General features: G+C 38.0%; 1 protein-coding gene across 1 annotated transcript in view; it reads right to left on the bottom strand.

Moving 5' to 3' along the window:
• TOX (thymocyte selection associated high mobility group box) overlaps positions 1-19,933 on the bottom strand; it is a 433,752-nt gene that overhangs the window by 7,736 nt on the left and 406,083 nt on the right. The window contains exon 7 of the mRNA XM_007939482.2: positions 4,686-5,072. Coding sequence (XP_007937673.1) covers positions 4,686-5,072 — 387 coding nt within the window. The remainder of the gene's footprint in view (positions 1-4,685; positions 5,073-19,933) is intronic.

Below are 19,933 nucleotides of genomic sequence, written 5' to 3'. Positions count from 1 at the left end.
TTTGCATAGCATTGTATTGTTTATAGAGTCCATTCACATTTTATTTGATTATATAATGATCCTACGATAGTTCTAATTATCTTTTCCTTTTTAACTTTTAATTGTGATTTGGGTGAGAGAAGAGAACATTCTTTCTGAGCCCTATATAAAGAGATGCTGAGGCCAAACTTAGAGCTAAGTACATTTTTATTATTGATGTAAATAGGAAACAACAACGATGATATAAATTTTTTGAAAAATGTTTGCTTAGCAGTCTAATTAAACAAGACTGAATATTTTGCATTTTAATGCTCAGGAGAAAAATCACCAACTGTTTTGTAGCATGCTTGGAATTTTAAATTTCATTTTCTGGTGCCAGATTGAAATAAAAATAGGAAACATGATAAAGATTAATTTGATGTCAGAAGGGACATTTGCTCTTTAATTAGATTCCTGTAGCCCTAGCAGTTTGTTGTGCCACCCTAGCAAGTCCTACAAAACCTGCAGTGCAACCCAATAGTGATCCTCATACCCACACTTTACTGGGAACTAATTTCATTTCCTGCCTGTCTGGAGAGGTGTTTTCAACAGGCATCAATGTTTTTGTCTTCACAACTGATTTATTCATCAATCTCAATGTGATTTTTTTAAACCTTTAAATTACATCCAAATCCTAAAGCAGCTGTTTATTACACAAGGAAATTGAAAATCTGTCTGTGTGATATCATACAAAGATTTTTTCTTAAGGTTATAAAGGAAGTTGACAGATATTAATGATTTTTTTCTGTTGACCTCATTCAACAATATAGTGAGCAGAATAAAGGGAAGAAAACTGGACAGAAAAAGCAGCTCCATGGGTTTAGTGTATAAAATATGTTCCAGAAAAAAAGTGAAACTGTTACTCCTGTTGGACTATACAATTATTTTCATAAGAAACATTCATTTTCAGAAGTAAAATGAAATAACTAAAGTAATGCTGAAATATGAGACATTGTTTAAAATATACATTAGTCATTAACTTCTTTCTCTCTCTCTTTTTCCTCTATTTTTTGTTTGAATATATGAATGTGGCTACCATTCCCAGGAAGCAAATATCTTCAGGATAAAAGTGGTTTGGATGATGAATTGGGTCAAGTTTTATCCACCACTTGGATCTGCCACTACAGGTTAAATTTTGATGACTTGAACATTGGCCCTGAGGCTGCTGTAATTGAAGTCAATTAAATGACATCCAAGGGACATTGACTCTCTGACCCTGGTTTTAGGAGTGTTCACTTGCTGGGGCTGCTATCGGTCCTCCTAACCTGTAGGATCCTTCTCCAGTTACCTGCCTATGAATTTGATTTCATTCCTTTTTCACTGCTGCCACCCTCTTTCTGTCTCCTAGACAAGTAGACAAGTCAAGCTCCTCCAAGCATGGTCTGCCTAGGCCTCTGCTGCAATGTCCCTCCTTATCCCTCCCACCTTCCTAATTTTCAAAGGTTGCCTCCTCTTCTGATCCTTCAGGTTGGATGGCAGCCCTTGAGAGGGGCCTTCCTCTTTCACTCTTGCTAAAGGCACTGCCCTTTCTCCATGTGCTCTGCAGTCTATCTCCTGTTGTGTTTTCTCCAGAGAATTGTAATTACAGGTAGTCCCTGACTTCGGGTGTATTTCATTATTACTGGCGCAGTGCCTAAGGCATTTGACTGCTAACCAGAAGGCTGGCGGATCAAACCCACCAGCCACTCTTCGGAAGGGAAGTTGGAAAATCTTCTTCTGTAGTGATATCACATTGGAAACCCAAGGAGGGGTTGCTGTGAGTCGGATCCGACTCAATGTCAGTGAGTTTGGTTTTTGGTTTGGTGTGTGTGTACATCTTACCATTAGTAATATGCGCTACATACAATATTGCAGTGCATAATATGCTGATGTCAACCCCCAAAGACAAAGATTGAATTTCTAAAGATATTGATAATAAAAAGCAATAATGATGAAAACTGAAAAAAAAAAAAAGAGGTATTTGACTTATGTCAGAACTGACCTAGGATGGAGCGGAACAGAACCATGTTATAAGTCAGGGACTACCTGTATTTCTCTGTGCATCTAAACCTCCTCTCCTACTCTCTCTCTCATGTGAGCTTCATGGAGAAGAGGCCTCTTCACCAGTGTCATTCACCAATCAATCCCAAGAGCCTAGATTGTGCCTGGCACATGCTATATGTTCAACTAATGTTTTCTGAATGAGGGAAATTTAAAAAAACTTCCAAGGAACTGACATACAACATACCCTGTAATTCCTTCCAATATTAAACACTTTTACAATTCCTTTGCATCTTCATTCATTCATTTGTTCATTCAACGATTTCACTGACTACCTACCATGATCAAGGCACCGTTCAAAGTGATTTTAGCTAATATAGCCTTTGGAGCTCTTTATTCACCATTTGGGCTCATGCCTGTCTTTAGCTATGATGTAAGCTGCAACTAAGGTCCTACCAGCTCTTCAGTAAGACCACTTTCTGTGATACACCAACAGAATGGACTTAAAGATAGGTAGACAACTTGCTTAATGTAATCTTTTCTAGTCTTTCCTATTCAGTGAAGATTCTAAACGGAGAAACAAATTTGAATTTTTACATGGGGCCTTATATAATTCTGAAATATATGAAAACTATTCAGGATTACAGCCAGTTCATCCAAGGTCTTAGTATAAACAGAAAAAGACACCAGCTCTGAGTGGGTAAATTAGAAAAAAAAAGTTCTCTTTCTGGACAAAGGCAACCTTCCAGCCCACAACTTGGGGAGGGGTTGCACCTTAGGTATCCCTTCTCTGGGAGTAAGTAGGCCCATGGTGGGATGCCGGAACCGAAGCCTGGGTCCCTCAGCTAAGTAGCACCCTTAGGCAGGATCACCCTGCACAACTGTATGTCCCTCAAACTCGTAATGTTTTACTCAGACACTACTGGTTCACATGAATGCTCCAGGAGTGTTCCTTTACTGTGAATGATGACTGATGGGAAGAATGGAAATTTGACCCTGTGGACAGGCAGGGGTATGGGAGTCTGCCTTCCCCCTACAATCTTCTCCAGTGAATCAACACAGGTTCGTTGGAAATAGGCAACCAAGTCATCAGAGCTTCATCTGTATCCTTGGCTCAGGAACCTAGGAAGACTCCAGTAAAGAGATAACTTCCTTTATGCCCCATAACTATTTTTATTTTCAGTGCCCCAGATGGGACCATAAGTATTTTGATTGTCAAACTAATTAGGGTTTAAAGAACCTCTAAATTTGTAGGAGACCTGGGTCTTTTAATAAGAAACAGTTAATTTCTAAAAGAATGATTAAGAATGATCTTAATCATCAAGCCTGAAGTCACATGTTTCATATTTAATAATCTAGGCCCTGATTTTTTAACAGATCCTGGTAATTCCAGCTCTGAGCTTAAGAGAACATTACAGAACTCTGTAAACTTTGGTTTCCTCATGTTTAAGATGCAGATAAAGCTAGCACCTGCACCACAAGTCTCCTGAGAACGAAAGGTGAGGGAATGGAGCAGAGCTCTGGGTTTAGTTATTTCAGCTATCAGGAATTCTGCTTAAGATGATTAATAAAAAGGATATTGGGACTGCACATATGAGGATCTTCTCCCTCCTGCCTCTCCATTATCCTAATCCAACTATGGATTCAAATTCCACAGCAGGTAGTCAGTAATTCCATAGGAAGGCAATGTTTGCCCATTTAATTATATAGCTCTGGGAATGACAGAGTACTTGGATGGTAAAAGTGACAGCTGAGTTTGATATGATTTGTAGTTTTTACCATTATCTGTTTTTTAAAGCCAGTGTTCAGGATTTTTGAATATTTTATAGTGAGGGTTATATAGTTTGTATTGTTTCTTTCTAATCTTCACATCTTAAAATAACATCAAAATTCAAAGGGAAAAAAACTTGATTTCAAAGAAATTTAATCTAAGATTACACACAGGTGGTTCCAATGACCTGGGGTGTGGGCAGGGAGGTGCCCAGCTCTCCTGAGTTTTCTAGTCAATGTGGAAGCTAATATCCATTTTAAAGGAAAACTCCAGTCAAAATGTTCCATTCTTAGGCCTTTTTGGATTCTACCAAATTAGACATTTCTGCCCAGAAACAGTGAAGCTGACTTCATTATGCAACATTTATTGTATTCAACAGGCACGCCAGTCAAGGACTTTCTCATTTTCCAAACTATATATATATATATATACACACACACACATATATTCAAATATATAATTATCTATCCCAAAGAGATCTCTGGCAGTACTTGGCATCTTTGGCATCTTAAAATAACCAATGTATTTCACTGAAAAAGCAGAAAACAAAAAACGGTGATTAGAAAGCTGAAACAAAATGGATATCATGGGAAAGGAATCAGTGATTATGAAAGGACATGACTATCAATTCTTGTGACTGTATAATGCTACACAAACCCATCAGCCATTTATAAAACGCAAATTACATGTTTTCAGCGAGCAGAACTGCATTTGTTGAATATCTTAGTTCTTTCTCTGTCTACTCAAATATAAGAACAGAAAAATCTCTCTCAGGGTGATGCCTACTTTTTGCACTGAAAGATTTAACAGTTTGAATCTACTCAGTGGTGCTATGGAAGAAAAGGCCTGGAGATCTGCTTCCATAAAGATTAAAGCTAAGAAAACCTTGTGGAAAACAGTTCGGGGGCACACTTACTTGCTGCATGGTGGGAGAATGTAAGGCCGACTGGACCTGCATGGGGAGCTGGCTCCCGAGGGGCTGCTGCATGCTGAGTGGCTGGTGTTGCTGCATGTTGAGATGCTGGTGGAGAGGTGGACTGATCTGGAGGGGTGGAGGGGGGGATACGGCCATGTTCGCTATGGACACAGTCACTGGCATTTGGTTATTCGGCTTGGGTGCTATGTTCCTGGGGAGACTCGGATGCATGGCCGTTAGATGAGGATTTATTCCTGGTTGTTGGTGGTAGTGGGAACTTAGGTACAGTGCTGAATGGGCCTGGCTGGGCCCATGGAACACAGATGGCTTTGAGTTGATCAGCTGAGGAGGTTGAGATGCCTTAACGTCAACAGGCTCACTGTAGCTCTGTGGAGGAAACAAACAAGAGTTGAAGTAAGAGATTGATGTGCCTCTAGTGCTGATTTCTCAGAGTAAGAAGTTTTGTGAGTTTATTTATGGACTTTCACCCGAATCAACACCTGTGACCCAAGACTAGTTTTGACTCTTACTTAAGAACTCCTCTACCATTATTTGTAATATGACTTACACAAGCCTGATTTTATTCAATTTATTTTATGAAGTATAAAATAATCTACTATGGCAATTCTCCTCCCCTAAATTCCGAATTGCTAAATTTTTTGGTCATCTGAACAAACTCACCACTTTGTTGGTGGTGGTGGTGGTGGAGGGAGGGAATGGGTGCATAATAGGAAATGCAAGTGTAGCCCATTTTGAAAGTAATTCACTTTCAGAATTCCTCTACTGATGTGTTTATTTTACTTCTACTTTTCAGATTGTCAAAGAGCCTTGACCTAGATTTTGTGCCAAGTAAACAAAGCTATTTGATGGAAATGTCTGTGGTAGAAAAGACTCCTAAAATACCTTTCTGAAGTCATATAAAACTATATTAATATATCTTCAAAGTAACTGTAGAACTCATCTTGCTTTCTTAAAAGATGGTGGTGATGTATTATCCCCTATAATGAACTGGATAAAAATAATCTCTTGTAGAACTTTTAGACTCCATCATATATTAATATAGTTTTGGCCCATTTTTCCTTTTTCACGTGGCCAATTCCTAACAATCTTTTAATTGACTTAAAAATCAGACATTTTAGTGGAAATGAAAATGATCAAGAATTAACCCTGAGGCAATTCTCCTTTGGTATGAACCTACCTCCTACTTTGGCTTAGAGGAAGAGACTATATAGCAACTGGTGGAAGGTGAAACCAGGTGAAAACAATGTTGAAATGCCCTTCTGGAGACAAAAGTCACTTTATCAAACATAGGTTTGAAGATGCCTGGATGTCCTATTTTGTGATCTGGATGTTACATTTATTCCATTTACAGGTTACACTCCACGCTGCGAGGAATGCCTGCGAGGGTCTGTTTGTATCCCAACTGGTCTGTGCCCATCTCCAATGGCCAATCCATAGGCTCATGGAGAGACTAGTTCATCGCACAAAATGATACAGAACTCAAAGCTGGAAACTTCTTTTTCACAAGTCAGCCTATAATACTTCAGCAAGAAAACTCATTTATTTCCAATAATCTAGAAAAACTAAGTGAAAACTACAATAAGAACTATGCTACACTTGCAGGGGTAGAGATGGGGTGGGTGGACTCATATCATCACATACTCTCTCTACAGAAAGTACACATCTGACACATGTAAGAATATGCCTGGAGGAGATTGTTGTTGTTGTTATGTGCCGTCGAGTTGGACCCGACTCATAGCGACCCCTCCTTGGGTTTCCGAGGCAGTATCGCTACGGAAGTAGATTGCCTCATCTTCCTTCCAAGGAGTGACTGGTGGGTTTGAACTGCTAGCCTTCTGGTTAGCAGTCAAGTGCCTTAGGCACTACGCTACCAGAGATTATATTGAGTGAAATTAGTCAATCACCAAAGACAAATATCGGATGAGACCATGTCTATAAAAAGTCAAGAAAAGGTTTACACAAAGAACGAAACATTCTCTGAAGGTTACCGGGGTGGTAGGGGAAGGGAGGGTAAATCACTAGAGCGCAGATAGATATTAACTTGGGTTCGAAGGGAAAGGCGATATGCAATAAAGGAGAGATGAGCACAAAATGATCAAGGCAAAGCAAGACACTGGGAGGAGTCCAAGAGTTAACAAAGGTAAATATTATTAAACACACAATCCTACAAAAACAGTAATAACAATAATATACATTGAACAGGTGTGGGAAGGAAAATAGGACTACTATGAAGATGTATCAGTTTGAGAGAGGACATTTCTACATATGTATTTGTATGTGTTGCAAATGTATCTATCAACATAGTAGAGCATGTAGGAGGCAAAGTTATGAAAGCCTCTTTGCCATAACCAAACACCATGAGGGAGTGAGTTGCTGGGCCTGGGAGCTCAGGACTATAGTATCAGGGGACAACAAGGTCAAATGGCATAACACAGTCCACAATGTTCTACATCTTATATTGGTAAATATTAACTGGGATCTTAAAAGCTTTTGAGTGGCCGTCTAAGGTGCAACTACTGGTCTCTTGCCATCTGAAGCAAAGAAGGGTGCTGTTGTTATGTGCTGTCGAGTCAGACCTGACTCATATCAATCCCTCCTTGGGTTTCCGAGGCAGGATCACTACAGAAGTAGATTGCCCCATCTTCCTTCCGAGGAGTGGCTGGTGGGTTTGAACCACCAGCCTTCTGGTTAGCAGTCAAGTGCCTTAGGCTTAAAACCAGAGCTCCCAAAGAAGGGTGAGGAACATCAAAGATGCAAGGAACAATTAGTCCAAAGGACTAACGGACCACATGAACCTTAGCCTTCACTAGCCTGAGACCAGAACTAGAAAGTACCTGGCTACCACTGCCGACCGCTCTGAAAGGGATCGCAACAGAAGGTCCTGGATAGCATGGTAGAAAAACATGGAACAAAATTCAAAATCATAAAAAGACCAAGCTCATTGGTTGGTTAGAAACTGGTAGAACTTCTGAGATTTTGGTCTTTAGACACCCTTCAAAACCTGGAATTGAATACATCCCTTTGCTTAACTCTGAGCCAAACAATAGGCCTATAAAGAAAATAACGACACCAGGGAGGTATGCACTCCTTGTAACAATCAACCATATGAGATGAAAAGGGCAGCATTTGCCAGGAATAAAGCTCAGAAGGCAGGAAGAGACAAGAAAGACTAATCAGAAAGGAAAACAGGAAGGAAGTGAGGAAGAGTGCTGTTACATTGTGGGGAATGCAGTCAATATCAGGAAACAAAAATGTTTATGAATTGTAGAATGGAAAATCAATTTTCTGTGTAAACTTTCATTCAAATCACAATAAAAAGTTTGCTTTAAAAAAAAAAAAAAATGAAACCACTGAAACCTGGTGTCCCATAAGAATCTGTAATACTAAGTTATATCCAAAGAGTTCAAGCCCCTCCAAGGAGTCCTCTTGTTATAGTATGTTTCCATGTCAATGTTGAATGAAGCATTCCAAAATAGGAATAGATGTTTAGCCTCTCCAGCTGTTGTATTAGCATTAAAAATGTCAAAAATTGTTCACAATAAAAAATTTCAAGGGGAGGTGTATATAGTTCCTAAAAGGTACTTTCAGTTAAAAAACAAAACAAAACTTTTTTTTTTCCTGCTTCTATTTTTAAATTCTTATGGTTGATATGCAGAACAGTGGACAATTCAGGGGACAGGTAACATGGGTCAATGCAGGCTGTGTAACCAGTGACTAGTTCTAATCAGAAAACATGGACTTTGGTTGATACATCTCAAAATCATTCCACATATGAATTATGTGTTTATAGTGGGCCTCTGGGTTTCAGTCATCTGGTGAAGCATTTTTCACTGTGCTTGTATTCCTCCTTCCTTAGCCTACTGAAGAGGGCTAATTTCGTATTTACTCACAGACTGCATCAACTTGTACAGGAAATAAATGATTATATAACAACAACAACAAAAGTTGTCAACTGGATTCTGACTGGTGCTGACCCTATGTGTGTCAGAGTAGAACTGTGCTCCACAGGGTTTTCAGTCGCAGATGTTTTGGAAGTAGACTGCTAGGCCTTTCTTCTAAGATGCCTCTGGGTGAGTCTGAACCTCGACCTTTTGGTTAGTGGGCAAACACATTAACAGCTTGCATTACCCAGAGACCCCATACAATAAACAAATATTTATAAAATTAATACATTAGTGAATCTTCATTTTTTGCTTTATGTTGTTGTTGTTGTTATGTGCTGTCCAGTCGGCCCCAACTCATAGCGACCCCTCCTTGGGTTTCCGAGGTGCTATCTCTATGGAAGTAGATTGCCCCATCTTCCTTCCGAGGAGTGGCTGGTGGATTTGAACCGCCAGCTTTCTGGTTAGCAGTCAAGTGCCTTAGGCACTACGCTACCAGAGCTCCTATAGTTGTTTTTAATTTAAATTAAAAAGCACTCATATTTACTATATGATCAAAATTATGAAATATATATAAATGTAAAACTGTTTTTTACTTTTTATTTCTGTAGTCAATCACCATCACCTCATCATCTCATAGCATGGCATCTACAGAGGAGCAGATACATCACAGGGACTTTTATTTGTGTGTGTGTATACATAAGCACACATGGGTATACATGTTATAGGGATGTAATCATGTAATCACCCCAGGAATTACAATTCAGTATAATTAAACAAATACATTTATTTAAATTAAACAAACTAAAACACATATACTTATGATACACTCTGACATATACAGTTTCCAAATTGAATTAGAGGAGTTTGTAGAAAAATAGATATCTTTGAAAATTAAGGTTCCATGATGACATATGTAGGGAAAACAGCCTTGGCCTCAGTAAGGTGAAATAGGTGCCTTTGCAGCAGGCTTGTCATTTTAGTGGATATTCCTGGCACATGACTTGTGGTCATTGTGAATGGCAACTAACTAACTATGTATCTATCTATGTATGTATCAATCTATCTTGTATTTATAGCAACCTAATTTGAGACATTATTGCTAACCTTATAAAGACTGTCTTTTATCATGGATAATCAAAGGCAAAACATTTTATCTACACAGCCATTTATTTTCCCTTTAACAACTCCATACTAAAGTATGCAAAGACCAGTATTACTAAACTTACTTTTAAACAATGACTTTTAATTACTAGGACTATATGCAAACTCAAATTAAATACCAAAACCAAACTCACTGTTGTCAAGTCGTTTCCAACTCATAGCCACCCCTCCTTGGGTTTCTGAGGTAGTATTTCTGTGGAAGTAGATTGCCCAATCTTTTTTCTGAGGAGTGGCTGGTGGTTTTGAACCACTAGCCTTCTGGTTAGCAATCAAGTGCCTTAGGCACTATGCCACCAGAGCTCCTTAGTTCTATATTTCCAAAATAATGATGTAGACATTTGAAATGTAATTTTAGCAAAGAGAGAGGAAAAGCTTTTGAAAGTTATATTCTTTCTCTTTACTTTCTAAATTGTTGAATACAAGCTGAATAATGTGTCTTGCCTGGAAGGCCTACCTATTTCTCTCTCTGTGCCCTCATTCCAGTCATGTTCTGGATCATCAAGAAAAAAACCTCTTTTATGGGAGTGACCTGAGTGAATCTCTAAATCCCATGCTTCCAGCACAGAGCAAAGAACACAGGGAACACCACATGTCCATTGGACAACTAAGTAACTATTATTATTTATTATTTGTAAACATATTTTACTGTGAAAGTTTACAGAGCAAATTAGTTTCCCATTCAGCAATTTAAACACAGATTGTTTTGTGACACTGGTTGTAGTCCTCACAAATTGTTAGCATGCTCCCATTTCCACCTCGGGTTCCTCATTTCCATTTGCCCAGTTTTCCTGCCCCTTCCTACTTAACTTTCCTTTGGACAAATACTGCCCTCTTGGTCCTGTATAAATATTCAAAGGAGCATGTTCTTTTTTGGTAGCTCTGGTGGCATAATGCCTAAGGCATCTGATTGCTAACCAGAAGGGTGGCAATTCAAACCTACCAGTGACTCCTCGGAAGGAGGATTGGACAATCTACTTCTGTAGAGATACTGCCTCGAAAACCCAAGGAGGGGTCGTTTTGAGTCAGATTCGGTTAGACAGTGGTGAGTTTGGTTTTTTCGTTTATGTTTCTTTTCAATTGTTATTGTTCACTTTATTGGCCTGTCTTTTACATGTCCGAAAGTTATCTCCAGAGTTGCTTCAGTTCTAAATTAGAAGGGTATCTAAGGGCCATAGTCTTGGGGGTTCCACCAGTTTCTATCAGACCAATAAATCTGGTCTTTTTATGAATTTCTTGACTACTGCTTTCACGGGTGTTGATTGTGGATCCAGGTAAAAGATTGACAACCTCATTATTTTCCCCATTTATCATGATGTTGTGAGACTTTTTGTTTTGTTTTATGTTGAAGTGTAATCCATAAAGAAGACTGTAGTCTTTGATCTTCATCATTAAGTGCTTCAAGTCTTCTTCACTTTCAGCAAGCAAGGTTGTGTCATCTGCACATCACAGGTTGTTAATGAGTCTTCCTTCATACCACATGCTATGTTCTTCATATAATCCAGATTCTCAGATTATTTGCTCAGCATGCAGATTGAATAAGTACGATGAAAGGATACAACCTTGACACACACCCTTCCTGATTTTAAACCAAGAAGTATCCCTTGTTCTATTTGAATGACAGCCTCTTGGTCTATGGGCAGGTTACTTATGTGCACAGTTAAGTGTTCTGGAATTCCCATTCTTCTCATTGTTATCCATAATTTGTTTTGATCTACACATTTGGATGCCTTTGCATAGTCAATGAAACAGAGGTAAACAAATATCTTTGTGGTATTCTTTGCTTTCAGCCAAGATCCATACAACATCAGTAATGATAACCCTTGTACCACATCATCTTCTGAATCCAGCTTCAATTTCTGGAATTTTCCTGTCAATACACTGCTACAACTGTTTTTTAATTACCTTCAGCAAAATTTTACTGTGTTTGATATTAATGATATTGTTCAATAATTTTCGCAAACTGTTGGGTCACCTTTCTTTGGAGTGGGCACAAATACTGACCTCTTCCAATCAGTTGGCCAGGTAGCTGTCTTCCAAATTTCTTGGCATAAACAAGTAAGCACCTTCAGCACTGCATCTGTCTGTTGAAACATCTCAATGGGTATGCCATCAATTCCTGAAGTCATGTTTTTTGCCAATTCCTTCAGTGCAGCTTGGACTTCTTCCTTCAGTACTATTGGTTCTTGATCATATGCTACCTCCTGAAGTCTTTGGACATTGACCAATTCTTTTTGGTATATGACTTTGTGTATTCTTTCCATCTTCTTTTGATGCTTCTTATATTGTTCAGTATTTTGCCCATAGAATCTTTCAGCATTGCAACTTGAGGCCTGAATTTTTTCTTCATGTCATTCAGCTTGAGAAATGCCAAGTGTAGTCTTTCCTTTTGGTTTTCTGACTCTAGGTCTTTGTACATTTCTTAATACTTTACTTTATCTTCTTGAGCAGCCCTTTTATTTCAGCTGTTTTATTTCATCATCTCTTCCATTGATTTTATTTTCTCTACATTCAAGAGCAAGTTTCATAATCTCTCCTGATATCTGTTTTGGTCTTTTCTTCCTTTCTTGTCTTTTTAATGACCTTTTGCTTTCTTCATGTATGATATTCTTGATGTCATCCCACAATTTGTCTGGTCTTCTGTCACTGGTGTTCAGTGGATCAATTCTATTCTTCAGATGATCTGTAAATTCAAGTGGGATATAATCAAGGTCGTATCGTGGCTGACCTGTTTTAATTTTCTTCAACTTCAAGTTGAACTTGCATATGAGCAATTGGTGGTCTTTTCCACATTCAAGTCCTGGCCTTGTTTTGGCTGATGATATTGAGCTTCTCTGTCACCTTTCTCCACAGATATGGTCAATTTAATTCCTGTGTATTCTATTTGGCAAGGTCCACATGTATAGCTACCCTTTATGTTGTTGAAAAAAGGTATGTGCAACAAATAAATCATTGGTCTTCCAAATTCTACCATGTAATCTCTGGCATCATTTGTATCCCTAAGGCCATATTTTTCACCTATTGATGATTCTTCTTTGCTTCCAACTTTTGCATTCTAATCACCAGTAACAATCAATACATCTTGATTGCATGTTTGGTTAATTTCAGACTGCAGAAGTTGGTAAAAAATCTTCAATTTCTTCATCTTTGGCTTTAGTGGTTGGTGTGTAAGTTTGAATAATAATACTATTAACTTGTATTGATTGGTCTTCCTTGTAGGTATATGGATATTTTCCTTTCACTGAGTACATTGTACTTCGATAGATCTTGAAATGTTCTTTTTGATGATGAACGTGACACCATTCCTCTTCAATTTGGCATTCCTGGCATAGTAGACTATATGATTGTCTGATTCAATATGGCCAATACCAATCCATTTCAGCTTACTAATGCTTAAGACATTGATCTTTATATGTTCCATTTCATTTTTGACAACTTCCAATTTTCCTAGATTCATACTTCATGTATTCCACGTTCTAATTGTTGTTGTTGTTATGTGCTGTTGAGTTAGACCCTACTCATAGTGACCCCTCCTTGGGTTTCCGAGGCAGTATCACTATGGAAGTAGGTTGCCCCATCTTCCTTCTGAGGAGTGGCTGGTGGGTTTGAACAGCCAGTCTTCTGGTTAGCAGTCAATGCCTTAGGCACTAAGCTACCAGAGTTCCTATGTTCTGATTATTAGTGAATGTTTGCAGCTGTTTCTTCCTATTTTGAGCTGTGCCCCATCAGCAAATGAAGGTCCCAAAAGCTTTACTCCATCCATGTCATTAAGGTTGACTCTACTTTGAGGAAGCAGCTTTTCCAGTCATATTTTGAGTGACTTCCAACCTGAGTGCCTTAATCTTCTGGTACTATATCAGATAATATTTTACTGCTATTCATAAAATTTTCTAGTAACAAAACAGATAGGGTTTCACTGCTATTCATAAGGTTTTCAGTGGCCATTTTTTTTCAAAAGTGGATGTTCCCGTCCTTCTTCCCAGTCTATCTTAGTCTGGAAGCTCCACTGAAACTTGTCCACTATGGGTGACCCTGCTGGTACTTGAAATACTGGTGGCATAGCTTCCAGCCTCACGCAACACACAAACCACCATAGGAAGACAAAGTGACAGACAAGTGGTGGACTGTCTTTGTGGACTATGCCAATTGACTCAGATGTCCCCTGAGTCATTATTCCCAGCTCTCAAGCCCAGTATCCCAGTCCTGGGAGGTGTTGGGTTATGGCTAAGAGGTTTTCATGATGATGTCCCCTGTGCCTTCTATTATATACTGGGCATATTTGCAAGCATGCACAAATAAATAAGAATATCCACTGCCAACTCTATATGTGTATGTGGTAAATTCCCATAAGTCTTACCACCCTGTTCAGCTTACATAACTACCTATGTATCCATTTATACCTTATTGCTTGTTATTACAATCTTGTTGCTATTGCCTTTTACTCTTGTATACTTTTCCATGTCTTCTTTTGCCTTGGTTATGGTATGCTGACTTCCCTCATATTGTGTATTTTCTTTCTTGTCATCAAAGTTAGCATATATCTACTACCTAGTTAGTGACTTTCCCTCTGTGGTGGTTATGTTTGTGTGTCAACTTGGCTGGGCCTGGTTGAGTAGCTGGGAAGTTGTTGGTAGTTATTCCCTATGTGAGACTGCCAATCAACTCCATGGTGGGATCTACCACAAGCAGCTGAGTAGCTGCTTTGGGTATGTGGTCTGCTTCCCATATATAAGAAGCAGCTTTGGGAATAGTCTCTAGCTTATGGAATGCTTGGACCCTGCATGTAGCTGTGTCATTGTTCAGCAGCCTGTCGTACTCTGCCAACCTTGAGACTTACAATGGAATTGAGTTAATGGTCTGCCATGTGGTTTGGTAACATCGGGACTGTGCCATTTTATTTGTTAACCTTGGGCTTGTTAGCCTCAGCAGCCAGTAACTGCCTGAGTGAAGAGATGCCTCTAGCTTCAGTGGGCCACAAGCAAGAGGCAGAGCTGAGCCCCAAGGTTGAGGGGCTTTCACACAGCCCCTAGAGCCTGGCACTTTGAACTCGGACTTCTAGCTTCCTGAACTGTAAGACAATAAACTCCTGTTTGTTAAGGCCATCCCATTTGTGGCATATTCTTGTCAGAGTGGCACTAGTTAACTGGGACACCCTCCCTCCTCCCCCCATCCCTTGTAACCATCAAAGAATGTTTCTTTCTGTGTATAAACCTTTTCTTCACTTTTTCTAATAATAGTATTTGTCTTTTTGTGATTGACTTATTTCACAGCGTAATGTCCTCCAGGTTCAATGTTGTAAGCTGTTTCAAGGAGTCATTGTTATTCTTTAACATTGCATAGTATTCCATTATCTATGCACCACAGTTTATCCATTCATTTGTTGATGGACAGCTTTCATCCTTTTGCTATTGTTAATATGCTGCAGCTCTTATTTTTCTAGGATGTAAATCTAGGAGTAAGATTGCTGGATCATATAGCATTTCTATTGCTAGCTTTTTCAGGAAGTGCCATACCATTTTCCATAGTGGTTGTCCCATTTTATATTACCACCAGCAAGATACGACAGTTCCAATCTCCCCATAACTTCACCAGCATATATTTTTTTAAAGAATCAGTGCCGTTATTGCTGGTGTGAGATGGTAAACCACTGTAGTTTTGATTACATCTGTCTGATTGCTGATAATCGTGAGCATCTCTTCATGTGTTTGTTACCCACCTGAATATCTTTAGTTAAGTATCTGTTCAAGTCCTTTGAATTAGCTCATCTTTTTGTTGTCAAGGTACTGGAGTTTCCTATGAACATTAGAGATTAGACCCTTGTCAGACACATTGTTGCCAAAATATTTTCCCAGGCTGAGGGTTCTCTTTTCAGATTTCTGGAGAAGTCTTTTGATGGGTGTAAGTATTTGATTTTTAGTAAGTCTCAGTCATCTAGCTTATATTCTGCTGTGTGTGCAGTTTTAGTTAGGTTTGATAGTCTAGTTTATCATCAGTTAGGACCCCTTGGTTTGATACTATTTTTTTCTTCTGTGATCTTTATAGTTTTAGATTTTACATTTAGGTCTTTGATTCATCTTGAGTTAGTTTTTGTGTAAGGTGTGAGGTATGGATCCTGTCTCATTTTTCTGAAAATGGATATCCAGTTTTGGCAGTACCATTTGTTGAAGAGATTATCTCTTCCCCATTCAATGGATTTCAATCCTTTGTTGAAGATCAACTAACTATAGGTGGATGCATTTATTTCGCAGTTCTTAATTCTGTTCCTACGTGTTTATTGTTGTACCAGTACCAGGCTGTTTTGACTACAGTGGCTGTACAGTAGGTTCTGAGATTGGCAAGTGTGAGGTCTCCTACTTTGTTCTTCTTCAGTAATGCTGTTCTTATCCAAGGTCTCTTAGCTTTCCATAAAAAGCTAATTAATTTTACCAACTCATTAAAGAATGTTGTTGAAATTTGGATTGGGATTGCATTATATCTACAGATTGCTTTGGGTATTATTTACATTTTCACAATGTTAAGTCTTCCCATCTATGAACATGACAGATTTTTCCTTTTATGTAGATTTTTCTTTTTTTAAACCCACTGCCATAGCGTCCATTCTGACTCATAGCAACCCTGTAGGACAGAGAACTGCTTCATAGGGTTTCCAGGGCTGTAATCTTTAGGAAAGCAGACTGCCTCATCTTTCTCCTGCAGAGCAGCTGGTGGGCTCAAACTGCCAACCTTCTGGTTAGCAGTCCAATGCTTTACCACTGAGCCACCAGAGCTCTTCTTTTGGTTTCTTGCCTTAGTGTTTTGTAGTTTGCTTTGCATAAACTTTCACATCTCTAGTGAGGTTTATTCCTATGTATTTTATCTTTTGGTGGGCTATTATAAATGGTATTACTTTGCTGATTTTCTTTCTGGACTTCTCTTTGTTGGCGTAGAGGAATTTGACTGATTTTATTATGTTGATCTTTTACCCTGCCACTTTGCTAAATCCTTCTATTAGTTCCAGTAACTTTTTTGTAGATTCTCTGGGATTTTCTGTATAGGATCATGTCATCTGCAAGTAGGAGCAACTTTACTCCTTCCTTACCAATATGGACACTTTTTATTTCCCTTCCTTGCCTTATTGTTCTACCTAGAACTTCTAGTACATTATAAATAAAAGTGATGATGAAGTACATCCTTGTCTGGTTCTCATTCTCAAGGGGAATGCTTTCAGTTTCTCTCCATTGAGAATAATGTTGGCTGTTGGTTTTTATATATGCCCTTAAATATGTTGAGGAATTTACCTTCTGTTCCTATTTTAATGAGAGTTTTTAGCAGGAATGGGTATTGATTTTAACAAATTCCTCTTCTGTATTGATTGAGATTGACCAAGTGACTCTTTTTCTTTGTTTTACTTAAATAGTGGATTATATCAATTTGATTTTTCTAATGCTGAACCATCTTTGCATACCTGGTATGAGTCCTACTTGGTTATGATGTATTATTTTTTTGGTATGCTGTGACTTCTGTTGGCTAGGATTTTGTTGAGAATTTTTGTGTCTATAATCATGAGGGACAATGGTCTATAATTTTCTTCTTTAGTAGTGTCTTTGCCTGGCTTTGGTATCAGGATTATGCTAGAATGAATTTGGGAGTATCCCTTCCTTTTCTATGTTCTGGAATAGTTTGAGTAGGATGAGTGAATTTTCTGAAGGTTTGGTAGAATTCTGCAGTGAAGCCATCTGGGCTGGGGCTTTTTTTGTTGAGAGTTTTCTTCTTCTTTTTTAATTCAACTGCTTCAATTTTTTCTTCTGTTATTGTTGTTGTGTCCTTATGGTGCTGTTCAAATTTTCTGTTTGTGTTAGTTTAGATAGTTAGTGTGCATCTAGAAATTTGTCCATTTCTTGTAAGTTTTCAAATTTGTTGGACTATAATTTTTTGTAAAAGTTTTGTACGAAATTTTCATACAATTTTTCTCTTATGATGCTTTTGTTCTCAGTTAGTTCTGTTGTAGTGTCTCCTGTCTCATTTCTTATGCTAGTTATTTGCATCTCCTCATTTTTTCCTTTGTCAATTTGGCCAGCGGTTTGTCCTTTTAATTGATTCTCTCAATAAACCTACTTCTAGAATTTTGTTGATTCTATTGTTTTTCCATTATCTGTTGCAGTTATTTCTGCTCTAATCTTTGTTATTTCTTTTCTTCTTTTTCTATTTGTTAGAGTTGTAGGGTTAAGCTATTGACTTTGGCACATTTTTCTTTTTTCATGTGTGCATTTACTGTTACTAATTCTCCTTTGAGCACTACTTTTGCTGTGTGTCCCAAATGTTTTGGTATGTTGTGTTTTCATTTTCATTTAATTCTAGGAATTTTTTAATTTCTATTACCCAGTGGCTTTTAAGCAAGGAGTTATTCACTTTCCACATATTTGATTTTTTTCCCCTTGTTTTTCCTGTTACTGACTTCTGGTTTTATAGCATTGTGATCAGAGAAGATGCTTTGCAGGAATTCTTTATTTTTAAAAAATTACTAAGGCTTGTTTTTTTGCTTAAAATATGGTCTATTCTGGTAAAATAATCCGTGTGCATTGGAGACTGTGTGCTGTGTTGCTGTTGGATAAAGTGTTCTGTATATGTTTATGATGTCAATTTAGTTGATTGTGTTATTTAGATCTTCTGAATCTTCAGTGATTTTCTAGTTGTTCTGTTCATTGATGAAAGTGATATGTTAAAATCTGCTACTATTATTGCTGAACTATTTCTCTTTTTGACTTTGTTAGAGTTTATGTATTTTGGGAGCTCTATCACTGAATGAGTTAATATTTATTATGGTTATGTCTGCTTGGTGGATTGACCCCTTAATCATTATATAGTGCCCTTCCTTGTCCCTTATGATAGAGTTTGATTTAAAGTTATTTTATCAGAAATTAATATTGTCACTCCTGCTCCTTTTTTGGTTATTGTTTGCTTGATATATTATTTCTATCCTTTGATTTTTAACCTATTTATGTCTATGTGTCTAAGATGTGTTTCTTGCAGGCAATATATTAATTTTTTTTTTTTTTTTAAATCCATTCTGCTATTCTCTGTCTCTGGATTGGTGCATTTAAATCATTTACATTTAATGTGATTATCAGTAGATATGCTTGTTGTGCTGTCATTTTCTTATGCTTTTTTGTGGTCTTTATTATTTGTTCTGCTTAATTTTCTGTGCTGAGTTCTTTTTGTTTATGGATTGTCCTTTCATTTCCTTTGTAATTGCTGATTTTGTGTTTACTGAGTCTTTTTTTATTTTCTTCTTTATTTTGGTGAATAGGCAAATTTTCTTTGCAGTTATTCTAAGATTTACTTTATCTTGCTAAGTTTAAAACAGTTTGCTATTTCTTCATTTCACCACAACTTTGTCTCTATATGGAAGTTCTATTACTACACTACTTTTCTTCCTTTTTGTTTTGAATCTGCCATCAATTACAGATTGACATCTGTTTTCCAGTTTTCATTTTTGTAGTTTTATTTTACTTTTGAGAGTTCTTTATTTGAGTTAGTATCTAGGTGATGCTGTCATGTGTTTTAATCTCAGGTTGTTGTCTGGTGTTGTTGGTTCTCTGTCTGAAATTTCTTATAGGTTTGGTCAGTTTTTTATAAATTCTCTTAATTTCTGTTAATCTTGGGATGTCCAAATTTCATTATCTTACCTGAGAAACTGTTTTGCTGGATATATGATTCTTGGTTGGTGTGGTAGTTAAGATTATGTGTCAGCTTAGCTGGGCCTGGTTTTGAGTGGCTGGACAGCTGGTGGTAGTTATTCTTCATGATGAGACTGGCAATAAACTCCATGGTGGAATCTGCTCTAACCATCTGAGTAGCTGCTTTAGGGATGTGATCTGCTTCCTATATATAAGGAGAAGCTTTGGGAATGGTCTATAGCTTTTGGCATGCTTGAACTTTGCATGTAGCCAAGTTGTTGTTCAGCAGCCTGCCGTGCCTTGCTGATCTTGGGACATTTTCTGGACTTGAATTAGTGTCCTGATGTGTTGTTTGGTAGTAATGGGACTGTGTCTTTTTATCTGTCAACCTTGAGTTTGTCAGCCTCAGCAGCTAGCAGCTGCCTGAGTGAAGAAAAGCCTCCAGCTTCAGTGGGCCAGGAGCAAGCGGCAGAGCTGTATGTCACCCAAGGTCGAGGGGCTTTCACCAAGCCCCTAGAGCCTGGCACTT

This window comes from Orycteropus afer, unplaced genomic scaffold, assembly GCF_000298275.1.
Source record: "Orycteropus afer afer isolate SDZICR_OR568_19922 unplaced genomic scaffold, OryAfe1.0 scaffold00060, whole genome shotgun sequence".
In the NCBI taxonomy this organism is placed as follows: Eukaryota; Metazoa; Chordata; class Mammalia; order Tubulidentata; family Orycteropodidae; genus Orycteropus; species Orycteropus afer.
Note: the sequence above shows the minus strand (reverse complement) of the source record. Positions and strands in the feature narration are given on the sequence as shown.